Below are 27479 nucleotides of genomic sequence, written 5' to 3'. Positions count from 1 at the left end.
TGACAATCGAATATTTTCGGGTCGCATCTACTGCAGAAATATACCCGAAGCCACGTCCATGACGTGAAGGTCGACTGACGACAGTCGAATTCTGGGTCGCATCTTCTGCGGAAATATACCCGAAGCGGCAAGGATGGAAATAACCGCCTTCTTCATGGGCGCGGGGATCAATGAGATCATCATTGTGTCTTGTTTTCTGCGCGAAATATGATCGTTTCTCCACTGACGCACGCCAACAATGCATCTAGCTGTCAGGCTAGACTGTGCACCAAGTCACATCGGCTGACCAAACGGCTCTTCACTTTTAACAGACTTCGCACAGTCAGCTTTTGGTTATCTTTACCTAGACAAGTAAAACCAGGTCAACAATCTTGACATAAACAGTCGATTTCGTATAGTCGACACAACTGGGTCGCACCAGCTGCGTCACCTCAGTTATGTATGCTTATTGCATGACAGTAAGCCTCATGGATTTCATCAATAGAGCCTAAAGCCGCACCGGCTGCGTCGCCCTAGTTGATCCATCCATTGCATGAAGATAAGTCTCGTGGATCTTTCCACAGAGCTTAGAGTCGCACCAGCTGCGTTACTCTAGCTGATCCATGCTCATTGCATAAAGATAAGACCCATAGACCATCTATCGGGCCTGGAATCGCACCAGCTGCATTATTCTAGTTGAACCACGTTCATTACGTGAAGATAAGACCTGCTATTAGGCCTGGATATGCATCAACTGCACTCATCCAGTAAAACATCAACTCAAGGGTCGCTCCCTAATCCACGTTCATTATGTGAAGATAAGACTCGTAGGCTTCCTACTGGGCCTGGAGTCGCACCAGTTGCGCCATTCCAGTTCAAATTCATGCTCATAAGCATAAACTCATACTCTTGACAAGCAAGTCAAGTACTTGAAAACTGGAGTTCGACTCGGTAAGACCCCAGCAGGCTAAGTCGAATTTCGCCAGTTGCCAGGTTCGAGCTCGAGGACTCGAATACTGATGTAAGCTAATGTTGTTTTTGCCCTAGAGCAATTAACTGGACTCAACTCATTGAGTATTCCGGGCGCATTATGCAACTATCCCTATGACTATAAACTAGCCATACTCGGCAGGGCATTGACTCGATGCACTTCCGAGTCAGTGACATCCCGATCGCTCGCTGTTACAAACTGTAACCTGACATGAGCGACTCTCGAGCCGATCACTTCTCATTCGAAGTACAAGCCTCGACTCGATGCACTCCTGAGTCGATGGTCCTTACATTCAACATTATCAACTGCATCAGTCATGTTGAACACGTGCCCATGGCATGACAAAATCCCGACGGACACGTCGGGTACCCATACTTTGTACTGGAGTTCAACTCTATAAGACCCTAGTAGGCTAAGTCGAACTATGCTAGCTGTCAGGTTCGAGCCCGGGAACTCGAATACTAATGGCATCCATTTGAGCATTGCTGCTTACTGTAACTTGATTCGAGCAACTCTCGAGTCAATCACTTCTCATTCGAAGTACAATCCTCGACTCAATGCACTCCCGAGTTGACGGTCTTTACACTCAACATTATCAGCTGCAACTGGCTAAAATTAGCAGGGCATTAATTCGATGCACTTCCGAGTCAATGGCACCCCTTCATTTGATGTTACAAACTGTAGCTGGACTCGACGAATTCTTGAGTCGATGACTTCTCATTTGAAGCCGAAACCTCGACTCGACGCACTTCCGAGTTGACGGTTCTTTTTATTCAAGATTGTCGACTATGACCAGTTCAATGATGACGAACAAAGATTTCGGCTTTGAGTCTCTACCCGAGTCTACATCTCGGCTAGACACTCGAGGACTACTGACGTGGTTATGACCACTCGGGTCCTCATCTTTGACATACCCACTACGGCCCAGCATGAAGCCCACTCGGGAGCCTACTACGACTACAGGAGTCATGATGCCTAATCTTGCGACTCAAGATAAGTAAACTTAAACATAGTATATCTCCATGATGTAACCGACTTGGACTCTACCCGAGACCTGGCCTCCTGCATATATAAAGGATCAGGAGGGAGAGCCAAGGAGGACAACTCCCTCTCCCCCGAGAGACACAGTCCCTCGTAGAAGCCGCCTAGACACACTCGCGAGATCTCATCTGCGCACCATAGCCTCCGCGGCACACTTGTAATCTCTCCATCAATACCAGATCAGACAAGCAGGACGTAGGGGTATTACCTCATCGAGGGCCCCGAACCTGGGTAAATCGTGTCCCCTGTGTCTTTGTTAGCCGATGGGATCGCCAACACGCACGCATGTCGCTCTCCCTAAACACAAAGCTCCTCAACATGGGCATTGCCGAAGTGGAACTTCGTCATTGGCGCCGTCTGTGGGAATCGACGTGTGCTGGAATCACGATTTTGTCGGCCTCATTATCATGGATCGGCAACTCAGCGATCTACATCAACAACATCGCGATCTACCACGGCATAGCGGCAGCTCCGACGTGGTGTGTGGAATTTGTCCATCGCGAAGCGAATCCAAGCTGCATCAACCGAAGTCTCCATCGTTGCGCTCCCAGCGTCATCCTCCATACCTGTGATTTTACCAGATCCGTCACGAACAGAAGAGGCCGAGTCGTCCCTGGGCGAATCAACTTCGAGCAAGTCGAACCTCGGCTCGTGCCGGATCGCCAACACACACGCACGTCGCTCTCCCTAAACACAAAACCCCTCAACATGGGCATTGCCGAAGTGAAACTTCGTCAGTTCCAAAAGCAGAACCTTGCTAGGCAAGGCTAGGGGACTTTTTGCTTGAGATCCAAACATACCCCAAGTGTACCGTCCGTGCTGAAATGACAGACCACTGGATTATGAGCATCTCTATTAGACGATCTATTCTCATAAACAAAAATGGCATCAAGAAATTTTTTACTACGAGCTGCAATCCCTCGAAGGATAGCACTGTAACCGCACCGGTTACCTTCTAGTAGACTTTGATCACCACCTGTGCATTTGAGGCAATGCATATTCTCTTGAGATTTAGATCCTTCACTAACGCTAGCGCCTCACAGCACGCCATAGCTTCCTGTGTTGTTGGAAGATCAGTCAGGTGATCAAAGATTCTGGCCGGAGATCCCACATAGGTGCCCGTTTCATCGTGACACACAGCCGCCGAAGCGCCCGTATTTTGCTCTTTGAGATGCCGCCGTAGATGTTGATCTTCATCATCCCTGCTGAAGGCGGGATCCAGCGCCGTGTCGGTGGAGACGGCCACGGCCTCGCACTTGTTGGTGGACGCTCCTGCTGCAGCTCAGCTAGCAGCTTGGCAACGAATCCATGAATCAGCACCGGGCTCTGGAAAACAGCTTCATGAATAGCTTTCCTTCTTGCCAACCAGATTGCCCACAAAGTCAGCAAAATCTCCGTGAACTCGGCATGAGAAGTGGTGTCAATCAAGTGGAAGATCCACTCCTGAGCATTTGGGCATCAAGATGCACATACATGCTCAACCAGCTGCTCATCCACAAGATTCCCAACACCCCTGGCCATTGTACAATCAAGCAAATAGTGGCGCCATGCCTGATGCGCCAGTATAGTAGCGATAGGTTAAAAATCTCAATGTCGCAGAAGCCGAGTCCGCCCATATATTTAGGTAAGGTCATCGTCCCAGTGGGTTTTCCGCTTCCCTCGCTTACTACCCCAATAAAAGCCACGAATCATAGCATTAATCTTCAGACATAACCCGCGAGGAAGCTTAAAACATGCCATTGAGTAGGTAGGAACTGCTTGAGCTACAGATTTTATGAGTACCTCCTTACCCCTAGCCGACAGTGTTTGGTCCATCCATCCTTGGACTTCACCCTAGACGCGATCACTTAAGTACTTGAAAGCTCCGTTCTTATAGTTGCCCGCATCGGTCGGCATACCCAAACATTTAGCACTAAGTGATTCATTTGGAGCACTTAGTACCTCCATGATAGCGTGTTTGACATCATGAGGACATTCCTTACTAAAGTGAATTGACCTCTTTTGGCGATTAACCCGTTGTCCCGAAGCATTGCAGTAAACCTTGATAACCTCCGTCAGAGCTGCTGCTCCCTCCATGCTAGCTTTTGTAAATAGCAAATTGTCATCTGCGAATAAAAGGTGATTGGGCGGGGGTGCTGTGGGCGCCACGACGATGCCCGACAAATTTTCTGAATCCCCTCTGCTCCTTAAAAGGTAAGACAAATCTACAACTGCTAACAAAAACAAGTATGGTGAAATAGGATCACCCTGACGAATTCCCCTGTTGGGTTGGAACACTCCTGTGTGCTCGCCATTAAACAACACCGAAAAAGAAACTGAGACCCATTGAGAACTGAAACCAAGGTTTAGCATGATCACCTGCAGAAACGACCACTCATCATGTCCAATGTGAGAGCACAAAAATTGAGATGCCTTCGCTTGCTTCTTCATAAAGTGAAGGCATTCATAAGTCGTTATAGTATTATCTGTGACAAAACGGCCTGGAACAAAATCTGACTGCTCCTTTGAGATGATCTCGGGAAGAATCTCCTTTAGTCTATTTGCTTGGACCTTCAACACCATTTTAAGCACAACGTTACATAAGCTTATAGGACGGTATTGGGAAAGAGAAGAGGCACCTGGCACTTTTGGAATAAGCACAATGAGTGTCTGGTTCATATCATGTGGCTCCTCGGTGCCGTTAAGAACGCTCAACACGGCCGTTGTAACCTCCTTGCACAGAGATCCCACTGCCGCTGGAAAAAATGCGCCGGGAACCCAGCCGGTCCTGGCGCCTTTGTCAGGAATATTTGAAATAATGCCTTCTTCACCTCCTCCGCTAGGTACGGACGATCAAGACACTCGCACATAGCAGTCGTGACCTTTCTTGGAACACGGGCCAACACCTCCTCCATGCCCGACACGCCCTCGGACCTATATAGGTTCTGATAGAAATCTTCCGTATGTGTCATCATCACCTGATAATCCTCAATGATACTTCCATCCAGCAAACAAAGACGTTCGATTCGATTTTTCTTTCTATGTCCACTAGCCTTCTGATGAAAAAACTTAGTATTTTTATCTCCTTCGGCAAGCCACTGCACCTGAGACCGCTGCCTCCACATTATTTCTTCCTGTTGGTTCCACTCGGTGTGCTTATTAATGATCTGGAGCTCCGCATCCGAAGGACCAACACGATCTGGTAGAGAGCGAAGTCTGTCAAGCTCGGACGATAGCTCTCGGGTCTTCTTTCTAACACTCCCGAACACCACATCGTTCCAGGCTGCAAGGATTTCCACCAACTGCATTAAGTTTGCTTTGCAAATCTCTCATGGACATACATCGGCCATGCTGCTTCCATTTATCGGTCACAAAAGAAGAGAAATTCTCATGAGTCTCCCACATCTTCTCATATCAAAAACATCTTGCTCTCCTTTCCGTCTCATACGAAGGTTCAGACACGCGGAGAAGGAGTGGACAGTGATCGGATTTAGCAGTTGTAAGATGGAAGACTGCAGCGAACGGGAACCTCGCCCACCATGACGTTGCGGCTAGGGGACGGTCAAGCCGAACCCTAGTAAAGGAGACACCACACACTTTCTTCTCAAACGTCCATGCATTGCCATTGAACCAAGTCACATAGGCCACACAAATCCACTACCTCTTGAAAGCCTCTCATCTGTGCCGGATCACGACCACTGACACCAAAGTGCTCATTCTGATGAAGAACTTTCATTAAAATCCCCAACACAAACCCATGGGAGATCAGACTCACTCCGTAAAAAACGAAGGAGCTCCCATGTTTTATGCCTTTCTCGAACATTAGCTTCACCATAAATGCACGTGAGTTGCCATGGATCTTCACCATCTGAACGAACAGGCATGTCAATGTGATACTACGAATAGTGTATCAAATCCATAGATAAATCATTATTACTGTACATAGCCAAACCACCGCTGCGGCCATTACTACTCTGATAAGGGGTGGCCCGACCTTCTCGTTGAGTTCGTAGTAGAGAGATGATAACTCGTGAGACGCTGACGAATCTCTGGCTGGTCCCTTGCTGCCAATGCAACAATTCCCAACCCTATTTGATATTCGCAACACCACACGCTTGCGCACGTAGCCGCCGACCACGAAGCGGTTCTGCAATCTACCAATTCCCAGTGGAACAATAGATAGCACTTGAATCTTCAGTAGCAAAAACACCAGATCGCAACAAAGTGGTGAAAGTAAAATTCCTGAAGGAAGCAAAGAGGAATATAATTTCAGATGAATGCTTGTAGCAGTTCAACGAAAGGTTCTGAATAATCTAAACGTGGTCTCCCCATAAACCTAGGCGTACCCCTTGTTTATATAGATGAGGAGTAGCCCAAACTCAATACAGACTCCGACTCAAACTCAAACTAGAATTCGACTCGGACTCAAACTAGAACTAGAATTCGACTCAGACTCAAACATGGACTCGCAGATCCGGGCGCTCCTTAGATGTGTCGGACTCGTCGTAGACTGTCCTAGTGCGCCTCATATTCGTACTCGACTTGTAGTGCATCATGGGCATATCATCCTTGTCGTTGTCTGCCCCTTGCACACAAGACATTCTTCTAACTTGTATCCTTCCACTTCACTTTTGGTGCGCCTGCCTCCCTCGCGCATATCTTGATGTTGGATATAAGCTCTTGAGGATCTATGCCCTCATCATACTCACTGCAAAACAATTCTGAAAACCTAGAGTAAAAAGATAAATTTTGAGCCCTCGTACTTGCCACTTGTGTCTCCTGCAGACACAATACCGAAGGAGCAAAACGCCGCACCAAGGTGCGGAGCTCCCGGACTGTCGCATCATTGCCGATCCCGCGACAATTCCAACTGAGAACACTCATTGCAAATCTTTGAAAAAGCAGATCGGTCTCACCGGAACCCTAGAAAACCTGCACAGAACCAAGGCCGGGCAGATGCGCAAAGGCGTCCCCTTAATCATCTTGAGAACCTAGCAGGAGATCCAATCAAGTTCGGAGAGAAAGTAATGGAAAACTCGACACCGGAGATTGAATCGCCGGTGGAGTAGAGAAACCCTAGTTTCCTAGGGTACAGTCGCCGACATTGAAGTCGCCAGAAAATCGGTGTAGGTGACACTTTGAGGAGTGATGATTGTGTTGGGCTTGGTGAAGGGTTCGTTGCATAGAAAACAAAAAATTTCCTACGGTTGAAACCCCAAACGGGCCAAGATCATATCTAGGAGATGAAAGCAACGGGTAAACCGTAGTCTTAGAAGGACTCACCCTCAAAGACCAAAAGCTTTGTTAACGAGAACGGTTCTCGTGGATGATGTAGACGATCACTTGCCGATCTCAAGATCGCGAAGATGAGCGGTGCAAACGGGCAGCGCTTCCGCACTAGGTCACACGTATGGCTCGACGACGACCTCCGATCCCTCAGCAGGGCAGCGGAAGTAGTGGATCCACCGGGAACTCCAGCAGCACTACGTCGTGGTGGTGGTGGAGAAACTATTTGAGCAGGGCTTCGCCTAAGCCATGGCTCGTGAGGTGGAGCAGCGGGAGGAAGGGACCAAGAGGTGCAAATGAGTGTGTAAGGGAGAGAGGAGCACCACCCCTCTATATATATAGGAGTGGAAGGGTAGCAGCCCAAGGGGTGCCCCCACCTCTCCCCTCTTCATGTGAGTGGACATTCCACTCAAACTCAAAAGTCCTCATAATGGGTGTAAAACTCCACTCAAAATGAAGGGGGTTTTCTCCCATAAATGAATAAAACATTTTAATTCTTTTATTTAATATTTGTCAATTCATTTAATCAACAAACATTAACACTTATCCCCTTGAACTATTCCGATATCCCCAAACAATTTCGGTGCTCCTCGAAAACAATCACCGCGCTGTCCAATCTTTTCTCTGGTGTTCCGTATCCACTCAAAAGCGTCGATGAACCTTAAGTGTGTCACCCTACGGTTCGTGAATGATGTGGACATGATCGAGACATATCTCCGATCAATAATCATCAGCGGGATCTGGAGATCCTTAATGACTCCCACTCATTCAACGATGAATCTCACGTGAACCATAAACGTCGTAACCAATTCCTTTTGTGTCGTGATATTTTACTTGTCCGAGATCCGATCATCGGTATCAACTATACCTAGTTCGATCTCGTTACCGACAAGTACTCTTTACTCGTTCCGTGATATGACATCCTTGTGACCTAGTCACGTGCTTGCAAGCGGTGTCGATGTGATATCACTGAGAGGGCCCAGAGTATATCTCTCCGTCATTTGGATGGACAAATCCCACTCTTGATCCAAACTGCTTCCTGCGCTGCTTCTGAAGCAGCAATATATTCCGCCTCTGTTGAAGATCCCGCCACTACGGACTGCTTGGAGCTCCTCCAACGCACCGCTGCTCCATTCATGAGAAATACGTACCCGGATTGTGACTTAGAGTCATCCGGATTGGTGTCGAAGCAGCATCGACGTAACATTTCGTGACGAGCTCTTCTTCACCGCCATACACGAGAAGCATATCCTTAGTCCTTCTGAGGTACTTCAAGATATTCTTGACCGCCATCCAGTGTTCCAAACCTGGATCAGATTGGTATCTGCTAGTCAAACTAATAGCATGTGCCACATCCGGTCTTGTACACAACATAGCATACATAATAGAGCCTATGGCTGAGGCATAAGGAATCTTATTCATCATTTCTCTATCTTACGTACGTGGAGTATATCTTTATCATAGTAGATAATCATTATGTTCCCCTAAAAAAAGTAGATAATCATTATGTTTTATGAAAATATAGATGCCTCATTCTATTTTATGAAAATATAGATTACATGCGAACTGAGTGTAGTTCAGGTAGTTAGTTTCTTGTGGTGAAATCAGACCACCCAGGTTCAAGTTTCAGACTTGGCATGGGTGCTCGCATTTTCCTGAATTTATTTTTGTACTTCACCGCCGTTGTACTTTTAGTCGGAGTGACGTACTCGTCAACTATAAGGCGTGTGTCATCAATATCAAGATGATGTGCCGGGCCAGTCTCTCGGAGGTGTTCATATGGGTAGGATGTGCGTGCGTGCTTTCAAAAGGGTGAGTGTAGGTGCGTGTTTGTACTGTGTTTCATCAAAAAAAAATAGATTACCTTATTAAAATTTTGAATGGAGCATCTTACGACTTTGCGGAGACATGTGTTTTTGGTAAACAGTCGCCCGGGCCTGGTCACTGCGACCCCCTTTTGTGAGGGGGCACCACTTCTCCCGAAGTTAGGGGGCTATTTTGCCGAGTTCCTTAGAGAGAGTTGTCTCGCGCCCCTAGGTATTCTCTACCTACCCACCTGTGTCGGTTTCGGGTACAGGTACCCTTTTGTTGAAGGTCGTTCGAGCTTTTCAGTGTTACATACTTCAGTGCCGTAGCGCCTGGTATGAGCCTCGTGGAGAAGCAATCGCTAGTCCACGGGGCTCATACTTCAGCGCTGCAGCGCTTGGTACTCGGACCTCGGCTCGAGGCATTTTCTCTATCCCTTCTTACCCTGAAAACCCCTTCTTACCCCGAAAAACAGGGTCACCTTGTGTCCTTAAACCTATAAGTAAATGGATCATTTCTCTTTAGCTGTTCTCTATCTCTGTTCATATGAGGGAAATTCATATGTGATTTTCTGAATAAGGGAATCCAAATGAAACTTTTTTTGCTCAGTCTATCTGGACTACTTTTGTATAATAAGAATTAATTCGAAATAGGTACAGAACGTAAAAAATTTCCTTTACTTGAATAAAATCTGGAGTTGTGTTGTATAAGTCCGCATGAATTTCTTATCATTCAATGAGCATCTTGTATTTCATAGAAATTGGGGGTTATATAGTCCTTATGTAAGGGCCAGCCTACCCAACTTTCAGGCATTAGGATAACCTTTGGAATCTGGTTGACAACGACACGAGCCTAGCCAGATTATATTTTCTAAAAGTGTTGTTTTGTATAAAATATGAATATATCACAAACGGTGATACCATGCATGGACTGCTCAAGTATCGTGTTTGCAATCACAGCCATGTGCAATGTATAATGATCAACCTAACAAATCATCAACATAATCAGTAATATTTTATCATTTTATTGCTGACGAGTGATTAGCAAAAACATCTCAAAAGTGTATTACAATCACAATCCGGATTGATATTACTACTTCGATCCACCATTTACCCAGTAATCCAATCTGAAGATTACTATTGACTATTGAGCATTGACATTGCAACTGCAGAATTTAGGTTTCAATCTGGTTCAAACACCAGTAACGAGTTCCTTACCTGGCACAATACATAGTAAGTTGGCGCCTAGTAAGTTGACCTCACCAGCTAATGAACTATTGAGACAAACCAGACAAATTCGAGGGGATATATGCAACTGCTACTACTGACGTCAAGGTGATCAATTTCAAGTACACCATGCATATATACCTGTGGAACAAAAGCTAGTTGCAGATGGAACCAAAAATATTTATTTGTTATTGAAGAGAGCCTACTTCTCAGTAATTGATGAAGGATTACAACTTCGACCTGGTAGATGCTCCCATCCAATGTGATGAATGGAGATGAAATGAACTGCAAATGGAAGACTTAAGAACAGCAATAATATGCCATCTACAAATCAAGTTATTAGGATCCAGAAAATGTCTTGCAAAGAGAAAAACTTTACAGACTGCACATAAGACGATCTTAGAAGATTGCACTAAAAGAAATCGAATTCAAGATAGTTATCTGAACCCTTGTCGGCTGATGGTGTTGCCTTTTGACTTGTGGAGGCTACCGGCCGAGGGATCTCAACTGGCTTGGGGATATCTGGAGGAGTAGCACACCTTATCAATGCCCAGTTAACACCTTCAAAGAACGGGTGCTGCTTTATTTCGGTGGCTCCACGCTTATACGCCAATCGATGCTGTGGCTCCTTAATGAGTAATCCCCTTATAAGATCCCTTGCAGCAAAACCCACAACAGGTGATTCTGGGAACCTAAGGGGCTGTCCAACGACATTGAATAGTGTTGCCCTGTTTCCCGAACCTTTGAATGGAGTCTTGCCGAAAAGAAGTTCATACAAGAATATGCCAAAAGTCCACCAGTCCACAGCACTCCCATGTCCCTCGCCCTTTATGATCTCAGGTGCCAAGTACTCATGGGTGCCAACAAATGACATGGACCTTGCATCTGTGGGCTCTGCAACAAGCTCAGGGAGAGGCCTGACCTGACTTGCAATGTCTGCCTTTGCCTTCTTCTCCTTCTTCTCCCTCTTGGACTTGGAAGAGAAAAGGCGAGGAGAGAAGCATGTGGTTGTTGTAACACAAGAAGGCTGGATACAGGCTGGCTCAATGCACACAGGATTGCCCTTTTGGTTAGGATCTACACCAGGGTTGGAAGATTTGAGAAGGGTAGGGTTCACATCACAACGAAGGGACAAATCAAAATCAGACAGCATGATGTGGCCATCTTCTCTCACAAGAACATTCTCTGGCTTAAGGTCTCGATATATGATACCGAGCATGTGTAGGTATTCTAGAGCAAGGAGTACCTCTGCTACATAAAACCTGCAGTAAAAAAATAACATGAGTTCTTAGTTTCTTACACTTAAACAGTGTTCGCGAATTAGTACAACAATTGCTACTCCCTCCAATCCATAATAAGTGTCTCAGATTTTGTACTAACTTAGTACAAAGTTGTACTAAACCTGAGACAATTATTATGGATCGGAGGGAGTACATGATAAAGAATGCAATAAACTGAGCTAGAGGTATTCTTTATCTCTACTTTAGTGGTTTCCTTCCATTTACTGATCGGTTATTCGGTTTTGTGTTGTTAGGAAGGATTTGGTATGATTTAGCCTCTCCCTTCAAATCCTCCTAGCCACTATCCTATGCAATAATTCTCGCTAAGGGACTTCGCCATGAGGAATAGAACAATCAATCAAGAACTAGTACAGCAGATCAGCACAGTCTCTAATCTCTCCTATCCCTAGCAGCCAGCAGAAACGTTACACTAGCTAACACTATGAACTGGATACAAAAACAAAGTAACCTATATTACGCATCAAGAATAGCATATGCTGCATATCTATCTTTATAGAAATGAATCAGTAAAACAACTCTAGCCACATCAAGAAAAAAATGAAGAGATAAATATTCAAAAGAGCCATTTCAAGAAAAAAAAACAAATTCGGTATAAACCACATCAACCTAAGAGCAGATAACAGTAAAAAACAGAGAGAAAATCATAAGAACACCAACACTAATAGGAAACAATATTAATACACTGCATGTACTAGTGGGGGAAGGAACCACAGCACCAGCAGAAGTACATGTGCATTTGTAGTTTATAATGTTTTGTAAGGATCAACCACAAAGCATGGTATTAATAGGACAGGCAGCTAGTACTTTGTATAAATGCAAAGATACAATAAGATTTGATATTGGACATGATATGTTGCCCTAGGACCAAGAAAAATGAAGACTGAAACTGAATTAGACACTACATACACAAATTTACAACTGTGAAAAAAATTAAATAGCATGGTTAAACTACAGTAAAATAATCTAAGTGCATTTATCTGGGTACAGAAAGTAATTTCCCAAACAGTAGAACAAAATGAACGCGGTGATATCAGCATTCCATTTGTGTTTTTTATTCCCATAATCATGTTTGCCCCACCTGCTTTTGCCTATTTTAATGTTTGGCTAACCAACTTCTTCCTGCTTTCTTGTGTATTTCTCCAGAGGATTAAAAATAAGTTTGGAGCAGCATAGTTCAGCAACCGCAATTTGAGACTTAATAGACCAAACAATTGATGTCTAAACCATAAAAGGCAAGTTAAGAATGGACTGAAACTAAAAAACCATAGTCAAAGCTCCAAAACCTAGATGCTGAAGTAGACTCCACAGTCCACACACTCAAACACTGAAATGAACAAAACACCCAACTGATAATATTCACTTGAAATACATTGACAAAAGTAAACTTGCCCTGATTCACATTCATGTCACAAAAATAGTACTTACAGATGATATAGAAAAATAGTACTTACACATATGCATCCCAAGGACTATGTCACTATATACTGGACAAGTGGACATGGATGTGTGAATGACTTTTTCAATAGATCAGTGATCCAAATCGATCATATAATTTGTTATGACTTAAAAAGCATTACAGCTGCCATCATTTCCACAGAAAAAGGATTGAATCGGCATGGTACAAGTTACAACTTGCCAGGGCAAACAAACCATGCTCAGAAGCAATAAATTATAGTCTTAAGGCGTAATTAGGTTCAGTTCAGTAACCAGATAAATCAAGCATGGGAAGAGTAGACAAAGGACAAATCATTACACCCTCATCACATGAGTCCAAGAACCTTGAAGTCGGTAAAATTTATAGAAGCACGATGCACCCTCAAAATTTTAGTTTAACAACAGCATCATTGCCAGTTTGCCACTTCAAGTGTCGATACGTCTACTGCCAACCACAAACTATACTTGACTACTGAGCTACAGTTTTTTCATTCTATTGTGATCCCCAAGATGTCACACTTACCAAATCATTCTGAAATTTTGGATCTTGTAATTCTAGATGACACTTAATCCAGCAATGACAAAAATTCAAGTTCAAGCAACCTTTGCTAACAGAAACCACCCCAAGAAGAGAAAAGCAAAGATAGTTGTTAACAATAGAAAGGCCAAACCGAAATGCACGACATTGTTAAAATTGATATAAAAAATATTGGAGCACCATATGATTCATGAAAAACAATATTTACACAAGATTTGAATGAGATGTTTAACATCTAATGAGTCAAGAATAGCAACAGGAACAAGAAAGTAATCTGATTTTGCAATCTAAAAGGTTAATATCAATGCTATCAAAATAGTAGCTAAAAACTAGAAGGCCAGCAAACATATGAGAGATGATGGTGATATTTTATGTCAAAAATTAGATTAATGATATAACTTGAAACCAGACCTCGAAAGTTGATGGCTCGAGAACCGCTAAAGCCACATTACAAGGAATAGGACCTGGAATTACTACTGGAAAGATATATAAAAGATCATTGGACCACGCAACTTCAGTATATCCAAATTCCAAATTACTAAACCAGTTATTTTGGTACAACAACTATGCCTTTATCAAAATTAATAAAAACAAAATTCGTCGATAGGAATGTAACACAATCTTTTTTTAACCTATCAGTAAGAATGTAAAATAAAGATCAAAACAACACTTACTTGGCAGCTTGTTCGGGGAAATACTTTCCGGGTTGCTTTTGCCTTAGGGTATGCAGGTCTCCTCCAGGGCAAAACTCCATCACCAAGCATGAGAATTTATCCGTCTCAAAGTGAGTGTACAAAGTTGGAAGAAAAGGATGGTCCAAGCACTGCAATATCTCCCTTTCAGTCTGGGCTCTCAGAAGCTTTTTGCGACCAGCTAGGGATGCCTTGTCCATAATCTTCATAGCGAAGCAGCATTTTGAGCCACTAAGCTCTGATAAATAAACACTGCCAATGTCGCCACAGCCAAGCCTCTTAAGTAGTCTGAAATGACTCAGTCCTAATGAACCTTCTTTGGTTCGTATCATCTGAATCGCTTCCCATCTTGAATCATTCGACTTGTGAGGTTTGCTGGCACTACTGCATATACTGCTGCAAGTGCTGTCATCACTCACATCACTGCCAGCACTGGCTCGATAGACACTACTCTTCCCGCTCTGGACCAGATCAGCATGGCCACTGACCTTCGTGCTCCCAGACGCCTTTGTCAGACTACTTGTTCTGTCACTGAATTTAGCAGAAACCGAGCTATCCTTAACGCTTCCCCGCGTTGAATTTTTCTCGGTATCTCCATCGTCATCCAACTTCACAGAACCATCAACAGAATTGATATCCTTATGTTGCTCTTTCACTCCACTGGATGTAGCTAAATCAACTGGCGTAATTGTTCTTGGTGAAGCAGGGCCCGATTTGCTTACTCCCTCGATTTGCTCTCCGGACTGCCTCCTAGAAAGCACGGCTTCAGAGGATTCGGCAATGTTTTTCTTACATTGCTTGTCGGCGACTATTTCACTAACAGCCTTTGAAGCCATCGCAAAAAGGAGCCAGTGAAGAAATCCCTAAGGACCCCGCCGTAACCTTCCTCCCATCGCCACGATCGGACAACCAAGAATCGGGAAGACGAAATCGAGACCTATCAAGACGTATTGCCCCAAATTAGGTTCAGGAAAGAGATACGGATCGGCCGGCTAACCAACCCATGAATCGAGAATAACGAATTGTAGAATTATTATCCGGATGGATCTGAGTGAGATCGAGAGGATCCCCTCCCCGCAGAAGAGATCGAGAGGAAAGCAGGGAGGAGGAGGATGCTATTTGCTTACTGACTACGTTGTCGCGGCCGCACGAGCTCGCAGCCGCCGCCGGTGGACTGGGAGGAGATCAAGACGGGCGCTTCCTTCGGGAGAGGTGGCAGGCAGCGGAAGGGGAGGACGAAATGAAATACTGACAGAACTCTAACAAAAACAATGAAATAAATGAGAGAAATCCTCAAGAAAATGAGGAATAGGGTTAAGCGACCACTTGCTGCCGGCCTCAAGTCAAGAGTTTTCCTTTCCAGATCTTTGACGCTTTTCGCATCCGAATATACCTTTTCAATTTCACCGGTGATGCAAACAAGATCTCCTGAATATCTTGTTTTGATCTTCAAATATGTCGACTTTGAGCAAATTTTGAAGTATCAAATCTCTGACTCCTTATCTGTTTCGAGTGTGGCGAATGTTGCTTTACCAATTTTTTTGTCATAACTACTCCATCAATAGTTACTCCCTCCGTCTCATATTAAATGTCTCAAATTTGTCCAAATATGAATGTATTTATATCTAAAATGCGTCTATATACATGCAATATTTCGACACTCAATATGGGACGGATGGAGCAGTTTTTTGTTTGAATACTTGTGTTTTTTACATACCAAACTCTCTTTGCATTCTAAGGTGTGTTTAAATGGTAACCAAAGTTCACCCTACAAAATTTTTTGGGCGTGAACAAATTTTGGTCTTTGTCTAGATAGCCAAGTTTTTGACAAAACAATGCATCATTACTAATTCTACTTTATTAATTTTTTATCAACTTTGCAAACTTATGGGCTAACAAAACTGCATAAAAAATTGTAGGCCCATAAAAGGACACAAACATCTAGGTTAAAAAAATTCATAATTTGTTGATATATGAAAGATCATCTATTGTTAACTATAACCATCTATTGTTGCATATAACCATCCTTGAGTGGAAATGAGACAGTAGAAAATGGGTAACTTTTCACTTTCAAAATCCAGATGCATATCGTTTATGGAGGGGACATTAGCAATGAGCTGATTTAAGGCGAGAGTCCTTTCCGAACAAATACCAGTATCAGTGAGGCCTAACTTTGAAGCCGTGGTACAAAACCAAAATGCATCGGATTTAAAAAGGAGAACCAATTATGTGAGCTCATTTGTCTGAAATTTCAACTAGTCTCTCAAGCTCAACAAGAGGCGAGCTATACATTGCGTCCACGGTGACCGCTTTTGTTTTTCATGGCTGGTCGGCCGGATCAACAACTTCCCACTAGATAGTTTCATGACAATTGCTGGCTGCACCCAATGTGGTCGACGAGCACCAAATCCTCCTCTATTTTTCTAGGCCGAAGCAACAAATCGTACTAATACCCGTCTCTCCTCCAAAAAGGGAGGAGATTGGAGGATTCCCAACGGACTGCGACTTTGTAAGCCACGGACTAAACCAAAATACCTACTTTTGGAATCTCTTTCCAATGCAAACCAAAAGTCTTCATGGTCGTGATTGTAGAAGAAAATCAACTCAGAAGGCGGACGGCGGGGGCACAGATTTTGGCCAGCTTCAGAGGGCCGGATAGCGTGGGGGCGGAAGATGGTGGCGACGATATTATCATACACACAAGCAACTCCTTTCACACAAAGATAGGCAAGAGCAGTATTCAATCAATCCGTCGGCAAGATCAAATCGGCAAGGGCTCTCTTTTTTACGAAAACGGAAATAATTCTTGGCCTCTGCATTACCATAATTGGCAAGGGCTCTAACATGATTCGGGCCGATGCAGATCGATGGAGATGTGCTGTTCGTCCACACCCGCACGGATATATTCAAGTGATATCCACAAACAAATGGACAGCTCTTGTCCTTGATGGACATCTCCAATCCTTTTTTATCCCATGAAAAACAAGCGCCGAAGATAAATACGGAGTAATAGTTATGTTCGAGAGTAGAAAAAATTTCTATCTAAACAGCAACGCTTGCGCTTAAGACCGGGCTAACAAATTTCTGGCAGAGCATAACTTATGTAGACGAAGTAGCACTGGTACTGATGGGTACACATCTTATAGTAAGATTATTACTAAAATTGGTTTTCTCCAATGGAAACAAAGGTAACTACACGACGGAGAACAATCATGCACAAAAATCTTAACGTTCATAAGAAAATTCAAACTTCAATTATTGAAGCAATTATGCTACCAATCCACATTCATGACTAAAGACTTGCATAAGCCAAAAGACTCCAATACAAGGGTTCACAAGCATAATATAGACCCATTCAACTAAGTGCACCCTGAGGGATACGTGACATAGGCTGCCTACGACATGTTATTTTGCCTAAGTGTGTGCACGATGAGAGTTGGGCCTGCGTGCCCCTAGTTTGGGCTGAATCCAACGTTTTGGGTCAGTTTGTATCAAGTTTGGGTTGAACCAAGTTCGAGTCCGAGTCCAATTAGGCTGCTGGACGTCCACCCTCCTATATAAGTTGGGGGATGCCCACGATTAGGGTTAGACCACGTTTAGATTATTCAGAACCTTTCGTTGAACTGCTGCAAGCATTCATCTAAAATTATATTCCTGTTTGATTCGATCAGCAATTTTACCTTCACCACTTTGTTTCGATCTGGTGTGTTTGCTACTGAAGATTCAAGTGTTATCTATTATTCCATTGGAAATTGCTAGATTGCAAAACCGCTTCGTGGTCGGCGACTACGTGCGCAAGCGTGTCGTGTTGCGAATATCAACTAGGGTTGAGAATTGTTGCATTGCAACGAGGGAACAGCCAGAGATTCGTCAGCGTCTCGCGAGTTGTCATCCATCCACAACAAGCTCAACGAGAAGATCGGGCCACCCCTTATCAGACCGCTTTTGTTTTTCATGGCAGGTCGGTCGGATCAACAACTTTCCCTGAGATAGCTTCATGACAATCGCTAGCTGCACCCAATGTGGTCGACGAGCACCAAATCCTCCTCTATTTTTCTAGGCCGGCGCAACAAATCGTACTAATACCCGTCTCTCCTCCAAAAAGGGAGGAGATTGGAGGATTCCCACCGGACTACAACTTTGCAAGCCACGGACTAAACAAAATACCTCCTTTTGGAATCTCCTTCCAATGCAAACCAAAAGCCTTCATGGTCCTGATTGTAGAAGAAAATCAACAGAGAAGGCGGACGGCGAGGGCGCAGATTTTGCCAGTTGCAGAACAGCAAAAGGCCGGATACGGTGGGGGCGGAAGATGGTGGTGACGATATTATCATACACACAAGCAACTCCTTTCACACAAAGATAGGCAAGAGCAGTAATCAATCAATCCATCGGCAAGAGCAAATCGGCAAGGGCTCTCTTTTTTATGAAAACGGGAAATGATTCTTGGCCTCTGCACTACCATAATCGGCAAGGGCTCTAACATGATTCGGGCCTAAATCTTGATCTAGGGATGCAGATCAACGGAGATGTGCCATTCGTCCACACCCGCACAGTCTCTCCCTGTTCCTTTTCACGCTGCCATCACTTGTTGGAGCTCACCCACGAGCCGTGCCGCTAAATGGCCGCGCCACGACGACCCATGCTTCAACTAGCCGCCGGTGTTCGGTTTTTTTAAGGGACGTGGGACATGTGAGAAGAAACGGTGAAATGAAGAGATGGATGTTTGCTCTGGACGGGCAAGATCATCAGGAGGAGGTTCCACCAATTTCCAACTTATTTGCCCAATTTTGGTTGTCCCAGATCTGCATGGAATATTCTCCAAAATGGATATATTCAAGTGATATCCACAAACAAATGGACAGCTCTTGTCCTTGGATGGACATCTCCAATCCTTTTTGATCCCATGAAAAACAAGCGCCGAAGATTAATACTAAGTAATAGTTATGTTCGAGAGTAGAACAAATTTCTATCTAAACAGCAACGCTTGCAATTAAGACCGAGCTAACAAATTTCTGGCAGAGCATAACTTATGTAGACGAAGTAGCACTGGTACTGATGGGTACACATCTTATAGTAAGATTATTACTAAAATTGGTTTTCTCCAATGGAAACAAAGGTAACTACACGACGAAGAACAATCATGCACAAAAATCATAACGTTCATAAGAAAATTCAAACTTCAATTATCGAAGTAATTATGCTACCAATCCACATTCGTGACTAAAGACTTGCATAAGCCAGAAGACTCCAAAACAAGGGTTCACAAGCATAATATAGACCCAGATGGTCTGTCGGTTAACTTAGAAGCTCAGAAAATATCTCATGGCAACATAATTGGAGACATCCCAGCTTAAGATCTTTGAGTAACAAACGCATGGGTATCTGGATTCAAAATTGTAGCCAAATTCTACTAAACATGAAGATAGTTTCAATTGATCAGACTTCAGGAGCAATTGTTCCAGCAACCTGGTCAAGATCACGCCTTCCTTGGGAGGTGATGATCCTTCCATTGCAACAGACCATCAAGACAGAGCATAAGCAAATAACAAGGTTATTCATAAAGTTAACTATGGCTAAGCTCAGAAAGCACAAATGCAGCAACATTACCCCTTGGGATCAACGTCAATGATCCCCATCTTCTGCAACTCCTGCAGGATGTTGCGGGAAATAGCACCACTGCTCTTGCAGAAGTGCGGGGGGCGTGAACCATTCCTCTGTCGTCCACCGTATATCGTCTGGAAGCCACCGATCCCAATACCCTGCCTCAGGTAGATCTTCCTTGCAATTGAAGCTACAAATGAAATCCAAAATATAAATTAGCATGTGCCAAGCAAATTCGTTATACCTGTGGATAAAGAGGCTATACATTGGAAATGGTAGAACACGTTCGCTTACCGGCTCTGATGTAGTACCAATCAGGATCATTGGGAGGAAGCTCCTTGAACCTTGCAGTCTTCACAATATCAACCCACTCAGGAAGCTCCATCTGTAAGGACATATAAATACAAAATTTTAGTTCCCCAAAGTCTGGCACCTGATCTACTTGCAGTTCACCGATGTATGTAGCAACACAAATCACTGCAATAAGTAAACTACCATTAATAAAGATGCATTATCCATCAGAAGAACTAGTGATACCATCGAAATGCAGTGATTAGTATTCCGTAGTAGTGTAGGTCAGAAAAGTTGTAAGTTGTTCCCATTTTACACCAGGCTCAAACATTAGATCAGATAGGCATCTAGCTTCCATTTACAGTAACCATCAGTTGACACACATACCAACAGAAACAACACTAGGCAATAACAGAGATAAAATGCTTATTTGCAGGTTAAGTGAGACGATTATTGGTTGCTTATTTGCGGGTTAAGTGAGACGGTTATTGACTAATTAAATGATTTACATCCCCGAGAAGTGGACAGACAAAAACATCATGATATAATTGCTACAGAGAATAAACCGGCAGCAGGGACCAAAAACAAAAATCAAAACAAGCAGCATTAGGCCCTTGCCCCTTGGCAATCTAAAGGAGAGCCAACAACATAGTGCATGAGATCTAGAAATAGTAAACCGATTTCGCACAATTCTACATGGACAACTGGAATATTGTAAAAGAAATAATCCGTGATCCACAAATACTAGACTAATGGCAACCATTCCGAAGCAGCTCCTACACGGTAAGAAAGTTCCTAAAGGGACAGGCTCTGTTCGCCTACGAAGCAATCCGATTCAAAAGATTCACAAGGAAATTAGCATATTAGACGCTTGGTCACCAATAGACCGAGATACAACACTCCCCTACTCGAATCTAACCTAGCGACAGATCTGAAAGAAGGGGCGTGTTACCTTGCCCGAGCACTTGAGGTGCGCGGCGTATTTCTTGTTGAAGTCGTGGGGGGCGACATCCTTCACCGTGAGCGTCGAGGAGGCCAAGGCTGCGGTCTCGGTAGTGGTAGCCATCCTGCCGCCTCTCGCCGAAGACACCGCTGTCAAGGAGGAAGTGGGATGCACGCCGCTGCGGCTGAGAGGGCTAGGGTTTTTGAGGGAGGCTGGGGTGCGTGGGCGGACGAGGGAGGAAATTTATACTGGGGCAGAGTTGGATTATGGGCCGCATCCCGCATCATGAAGCAGTGGGCCGGGTGGGAATCCAAGGTCTAGACCAGGCCGAAGACAAAACTCTTCCATACCCAAAATATTCCCTGCCCAAGAAAAGTCAAAGCTCCTCTCTCAAAAAAAAAGTGAAAGCTTCTAAAAAAATTCAAAGACAGAAAATTGGCGGCGGTGTCTGCTGGATTTCTAGTTCGTATGTGGGCTCATACGCCACACTAAAGGTGTATGTTTGCGGAAACCGCAAAAGGGATAAGATAAACTGTTCGAACATAGGTGGTGTTTATTCCGTCGAAATGGAGATAGGGTGAAGTGGGGAGGTATTGGTCATGTGAAGGGGAACTGGCTCAGGGCCCAACACTTGTTTTGGAAGATGGAGGAGAGGACAAGGGAGCTTGGCCTTGAGCCGCGAAAGGTTCGCAAGAAAAGAGAAATCCACACCATGCAGAGAGGTTGAAATAACAAGCCCATTAAAGGTAAGAAAGATTTGTCGAGTGGGCACAATATCATGTGGTGATGGATATCCTTGCTTGACCGTCTCGGTGTTACTTTTTTCTCTTGAGCTATCATTTGCAATCCCTGTTGGTAATTGTTATAATGTTGTACTTTTTTTTATTTGTTTTTCTTTCCAATGTACTTACTTCGGAAAGAAGTAGAGCCCATCACCTAAGAAAAAATGATCTAATGGTAGCTCTCGATTCCTGGTGTGTCTGCCTATCACCGCAACTCATGAACTATGAAAATTTTCAATTTGAGTAATGCTATTCAGGTGAGGAACCCCCCCCCCCCCCCCCCCCACACACACACACCCAGTTTGATTCCGGAAGGAAGAAATGTTACTCTTCGCATCATCCATCATTTGTCTGTAAATTAGCTTGCTCCGTGTGCAACAGATCCAATCCCTTGTGCTATGCATTACACATATTCTTGTGGAAATTATCAACTGCTAGCAAACAAAAATACAAGACAATGGACAAGCAAATGTTTTCAATACTATGTATTTCACAACCCTGAAAAATGACAGTAGAGCATACCTTTAACATGAAAAAACATAGAGAAAAGGTTCACTCTATGAGAACTAACATACAAAATCATTGTCTTCGGAGGTTACCATGGAACATGGCAACTTTAAGATTTTACACACCAAGGATCCAACTACACAAGTATGGCAAAAGGTACAACAGTAAGACTTACAAGACCAACCATCCAATTATGCTATACTTACCTTTAAGAAAGAACTACAACTACCATCTCATTATGCCACAGTTACCTTGATAAAAACTGCAACTACCATATAATTATGCTAGGGTTACCACTATCAAAGAATTGGACATGCTCTCTACTTATGCTATAGTTACCTCCATCAAGAACTAGACCTACCATCTGACCTACCATCTGCTTATGTTACGTTAACCATTGTAAAGAAATGCAGCTGACATCTATCTATGTTACAATTACATATGCGATGAACAAAAACTACCATCTAGTTAGGCTATATTTCCCCTAGGTAAGAAATGCAGATACCACCTTATTATATTACAATTAGTACCGGACTAGTTGTCATGTGTCCCAGCCAAGTCTTACGGTGCGGCGTTCAACACTTCACCACACATGTACACGAGCATATGCCATTGTGAACCTAACAATTTTTTTTTGGAAAAGAACTAGTAGCCACGCTTAGATAAAGCGATGGCTACAACTACCATTTTATGGCTAATAAACAACTCCCTATGTTCCAAAATATATGGTGTATAACTCCCGTTGATTATCAAACTTTCTAAAATTTGACCAACCATATAACAAAAGATGTCAACATGTACGATGCCAAATGTGGATCATTAGATCCATTGTGAGATACATTTTTATAGTATCTTGATTTGGCATTCTATATGTCGATATTTTTTGCTATAAGCTTGTTCGTCAAACTTTAAAAAGAGTTGACACTTAACAAAAGTTATACGTCCTACATTTTGGAACGAAAGGAGTACATTAGTAACTTAAAATTGTGGTAACTTCATACTAAATAAATCGGCAACTACAACTAAATAAACCGATGATAGGGATATCTTAAAATACAGTGACGTAATTATGCAATACACAACCTGGAAATCAGACTTACATAAATTGATGACAAGTGCCTACAATTATACTCTGATGGCTTGAAGAAAGGTACTCCCACGAGCAGCATGACTTGTCAATCTTATCCTAGACTATTATCAATGCCAAAATAACCTTTCTCGATCTGTTTTTTTTTACCGAGCCTTGGAATATTTAACTTGGCCTAGAACTATAAAGATCCAATGCAAACAAATATTGCTGCAAAAAAATTTTACATTTAATTCTAACATTCATTTTTCGATTACTTTTGAATGTGTTGATGATGAAACTTGAACACACAAACATTAATGTGGCCACGGAAGAGATGTTGCAGAAATGGACCAAATTTCTAGTCTAGAATGTGAACCAAAATACATTTTTTTTTGTCAGTTCACTAAATTAATAACACCAAAATACCTGAACAACAGGAATGTAAGAAACCTAAATCGTTAGTCCTTTGTAAACTTTGGATCAGAACCGTGCAAAATTATTAGAACTCAAAATCCTGTATGTCCTTTGAATTTGGCCCATGGAAATTATAAGAACCAGACTACCAGAGCCAAAGTAAGACCACTGGATTTGGACCATAAACCTAGAAATGGAAAACAAACCGATGAAACATAAAGAACAACGCAAATAAATTAAGAGCATCCCATGCATCTTCCGTTTTCTAAACCAAAAAGTAAATTAGGACACCTTGTATTATTTCAACTCCCAACAAACACTGGCACTGCAATGTATACTATTGATCATTTTTTGTATGTGACAGATGAAACTGCCGAAGTCACATTGGGAACCAAAGGTTAATTCTAGTGCAGGCAAAAATTGACCTTAGTCGGGATATCAAGTAAGCATGGGTCAAGCACACCAAATTGGGACATTTCTTGCCAATAGCAGAGAGCCTAGACAGCCGACTTGCGCACCTTCTGACTGCAGTGCAAGGACAGCGACTCGCCGAGTTCAGACAAGGATACACAAATGGAGGCATGAAGCTAGACGCGAGCAGATCTGAGGTGAATTTGTGTTCTTTCTGCAAATGGACTTTAGCTTTTGCTCTCATGCTCTGATTGATTATTGGTGGCATCGAGCTTGTTCCACCATCACACCACCCATCTCCTTGCAGCACCTAATGGGCCAGCGCTGCAGCTAGTAGATCGCCGTTGCAGGATGTGCACACACCGGCCAGAACTCCCTAGTCCTTACTTATGACATCCTCACAGGGATTGGGGGAAATTTGAGCTGAACTCTCGTCAATCCTTCCAAATCCAAACCGGGATGGGGTTAACTATGACATCCTCACAGGGATTGGAGGAAATTTGAGCGGGGATTGGAGGAAATTTGAGAGCTAAACTCTCATCAATCCTTCCAAATCAAAACCAGGATGGGGTCAAGAGTGTGAGGCCCTGCAAGTGTGAGGGAAGACGCCTACTGCGGCCATCAGTTTCAAGAGTGCCGCCTTTGGGGCGTTCGTACATGCAAGAACGAAAAATTCAGGACCAGGAAATCTAAGAAGCGCCGCACATGATGACTAAACGGGGCACATGTGGCAGATAAAACTTTCCTATAAATAATGGTAACTACACAACAGAATAATCATGCATTAAAATCATATACAAAAACTTCAATAATTGAAAAAATGCAACCAATCCACATTCATGACCAAAGACTTGCATAATATACCCACAAAATAAAAGACTTGCATACGCCAAGAGACTCCAATACAAGGGTTCACAAACATAGATGGTCTGGCGGTTAACCTAGAAGCTCCGAAAATATTCATCCCAACATAATTGGACACATCCCACGTTAAAATCTTTCAGGAACAAACACATGGGTATCTGGATTCAAAACTGTAGCCAAATTCTACTACCAAACATTAAGATAGTTTCCATTGATCAGATTTCAGGAGCAACTGTTCCAGCAACCTGGTCAAGATCACGCCTTCCCTGGGAGGTGATGATCCTTCCACTGCAACAGACCATCAAGACAGAGCATAAGCAAATAACAAGGTTATTCATAAAGTTAACTATGGCTAAGCTCAGAAAGCACAAATGCAGCAACATTACCCCTTGGGATCAACGTCAATGATCCCCATCTTCTGCAACTCCTGCAGGATGTTGCGGGAAATAGCACCACTGCTCTTGCAGAAGTGCGGGGGGCGTGAACCATTCCTCTGTCGTCCACCGTAGATCTTCTGGAAGCCACCGATCCCAATACCCTGCCTCAGGTAGATCTTCCTTGCAATTGAAGCTATAAATGAAATCCAAAATAAAAATCAGTGTTGCCCAGCCAAATCATTTTACCTGTGGATAAAATCAGGCTATATATTGGAAATGATAGAACAGGTTTCCTCACCCGCTCTGATGTAATACCAATCGGGATCATTGGGAGGAAGCTCCTTGAACCTTGCAGTCTTGACAATATCAACCCACTCGGGAAGCTCCATCTGCAATACATATGAAATTTTATTTTCCCAAAATTCTGGTACCTGATCTATTTGCCGTTCACCAATGTATGTAGCAACACAAGTCACTGAAGTAAATTTCCATTAATAAAAATGCATTATTAGTTGGAAGAACTAGTGATACCATTGAAATGCAATGATTAGTTGATTAGTACTCCCTCCATCCAACAAAAGATGTCTCAAGTTTGACAAAATTTGGATGTATCTAGACGTGACTTAGTATGTAGATGCATTCAAATTTGGTCAAAGTTGAGACATCCTTTGTTGGACGGAGGGAGTATTAGCGTAGGTCACAAAAGTTGTACATTGTTCCATTTGTACAGCAGGCTCAAACATTAGATGACAATGTCATAGTGCTTCCATTTCGTGCTTCCATTTCCATCAATCATCAGTTGACACATAACCAACAGGAACAACCGTAGGCAATAAAAGAGTTAAAATGCTTATATGCAGGTTAAGTGAGACATAATTCGTTAAATGATTTATTTTCCCAAACAAAACAAGCACCATTAGGCCCTTACAATCAAAAAGGAGAGCCACCGACATATTGCATGAGACTTATTCGTTAAATGATTTACATTCACAGAGAAGTGGCCAGACAAAAAAAAATAGCATGATCAGCATATATAATTGCAACGGGTAATCAACCGGCAGCAGGGACAAAATGACGAAAACAAAACAAGCACCATTAGGCCCTTGACAATCAAATAGCTACTCGATTTCGCACTACATGCACAGTTGCGATATTGTTAAAGAAATCATCCGTGATCCACAAATATTAGGCTAGGGACAACCATTCCGAAGCAACTCCTACAAGGTAAGAATGTTCCTACATGGGACAGGCACTGTTAGCCTACGAAGCAATCCGATTCAAAAGATTCACAGGGAAATTAACAGATTATACGCTTTGTCACCCATACCGGATACAACACTCCCCTACTCGAATCGACCCTAGCGACAGATCTGAAAGAAGGGGCGTGTTACCTTGCCCGAGCGCTTGAGGTGCGCGGCGTATTTCTTGTTGAAGTCGTGGGGGGCGACATCCTTCACCGTGAGCGCCGAGGAGGCCGCGGCTGCGGTCTCAGTAGGGGTAGCCATCCTGCCGCCTGTCGCCGACGACACCGCTGTCAAGGAGGAGGTGGGGTGCGCGCCGCTGCGGCTGCCGGGGGCTAGGGTTTTGTGAAGGGTGGGTGCGTGAGCGGAGGAGGGAGGGAATTTATACTGGGGCTGAGTTGGATTATGGGCCGCAGGTGGGCCGAGTGGGAACCCTAGGTTTAGGCCAGGCCGAAAACAACATTCTTCTGTATCCAAAAAACTCTTTTGGCCAGTTCAAGAAAAAAAAACTACAGAGCCTTATCGCACAACACTTCGGATTATGATCCAAATTATCCCTGTCATGATTCTCGAGTTAAAAATAAAAACTACTCCTCCGTCTCATATTAAGTTTTATTACATGTGTGTAGACGTTTTTTAAACATAGATATATTTATATTTGGCAAATTTGAGTCACTTAATATGATAATATGAGACGGATGGA

General features: G+C 43.4%; 2 protein-coding genes and 1 long non-coding RNA gene across 5 annotated transcripts; 1 reads left to right on the top strand and 2 right to left on the bottom strand.

Annotated features, from left to right (window-relative positions):
- Positions 1–1123: 1123 nt before the first annotated feature.
- On the top strand, positions 1124–9520 carry LOC112268743. 2 transcript variants are annotated; one of them, XR_002960166.1, is made up of 3 exons: positions 1124–1135; positions 2619–2620; positions 9389–9520. It is a non-coding gene; the product is annotated as an uncharacterized LOC112268743 (long non-coding RNA). The 2 variants fall into 2 exon arrangements; XR_002960165.1 differs by lacking the exon at positions 1124–1135 and adding an exon at positions 1709–1725.
- Positions 9521–10467: 947 nt separating this feature from the next.
- On the bottom strand, positions 10468–15568 carry LOC100828828 (serine/threonine-protein kinase D6PK). Its single transcript, XM_003576986.3, has 3 exons — positions 15401–15568; positions 14256–15210; positions 10468–11570 (listed from the first exon to the last, which is right to left on the bottom strand). Exons 2-3 carry the CDS (start codon positions 15107–15109, stop codon positions 10721–10723), a joined length of 1704 nt encoding a protein of 567 aa, XP_003577034.1. The 5' UTR covers positions 15110–15210; positions 15401–15568; the 3' UTR covers positions 10468–10720.
- Positions 15569–19697: 4129 nt separating this feature from the next.
- LOC100824530 (40S ribosomal protein S19) lies at positions 19698–27149 on the bottom strand. Of its 2 annotated transcripts, none has more exons than XM_024454810.1 (4): positions 26927–27149; positions 20172–20262; positions 19884–20067; positions 19698–19785 (listed from the first exon to the last, which is right to left on the bottom strand). In XM_024454810.1, the coding sequence occupies exons 1-4, from the start codon at positions 27038–27040 to the stop codon at positions 19713–19715; spliced, it is 462 nt and encodes a 153-aa protein (XP_024310578.1). In that variant the 5' UTR covers positions 27041–27149; the 3' UTR covers positions 19698–19712. The 2 variants fall into 2 exon arrangements, with proteins under 2 accessions (XP_024310578.1, XP_003577021.1); XM_003576973.4 differs by lacking the exons at positions 19698–19785; positions 19884–20067; positions 20172–20262 and adding exons at positions 25088–25446; positions 25545–25728; positions 25834–25924 and having other exon boundaries at positions 26927–27144.
- Positions 27150–27479: the final 330 nt, after the last annotated feature.

Source organism: Brachypodium distachyon, chromosome 4, assembly GCF_000005505.3.
Source record: "Brachypodium distachyon strain Bd21 chromosome 4, Brachypodium_distachyon_v3.0, whole genome shotgun sequence".
Classification (NCBI taxonomy): domain Eukaryota; kingdom Viridiplantae; phylum Streptophyta; class Magnoliopsida; order Poales; family Poaceae; genus Brachypodium; species Brachypodium distachyon.
This window is presented reverse-complemented; position numbering and strand designations above follow the sequence as displayed.

Bases quoted from the DNA above. Each gene is read 5' to 3' on its own strand.
- LOC100824530 (XM_024454810.1), bottom strand. From the start codon at position 27,040: ATGGCTACCCCTACTGAGACCGCAGCCGCGGCCTCCTCGGCGCTCACG. The intron at 20,263-26,926 runs GTAACACGCCCC...ATGTCCTTACAG, and splicing joins ACCTCAAGCGCTCGGGCAAG to ATGGAGCTTCCTGAGTGGGT. The intron at 19,786-19,883 runs GTAATGTTGCTG...GGTCTGTTGCAA, and splicing joins ATTGACGTTGATCCCAAGGG to TGGAAGGATCATCACCTCCC.
- LOC100828828 (XM_003576986.3), bottom strand. From the start codon at position 15,109: ATGGCTTCAAAGGCTGTTAGTGAAATAGTCGCCGACAAGCAATGTAAG. The intron at 11,571-14,255 runs GTAAGTGTTGTT...TTTTTACTGCAG, and splicing joins TTCCCCGAACAAGCTGCCAA to GTTTTATGTAGCAGAGGTAC.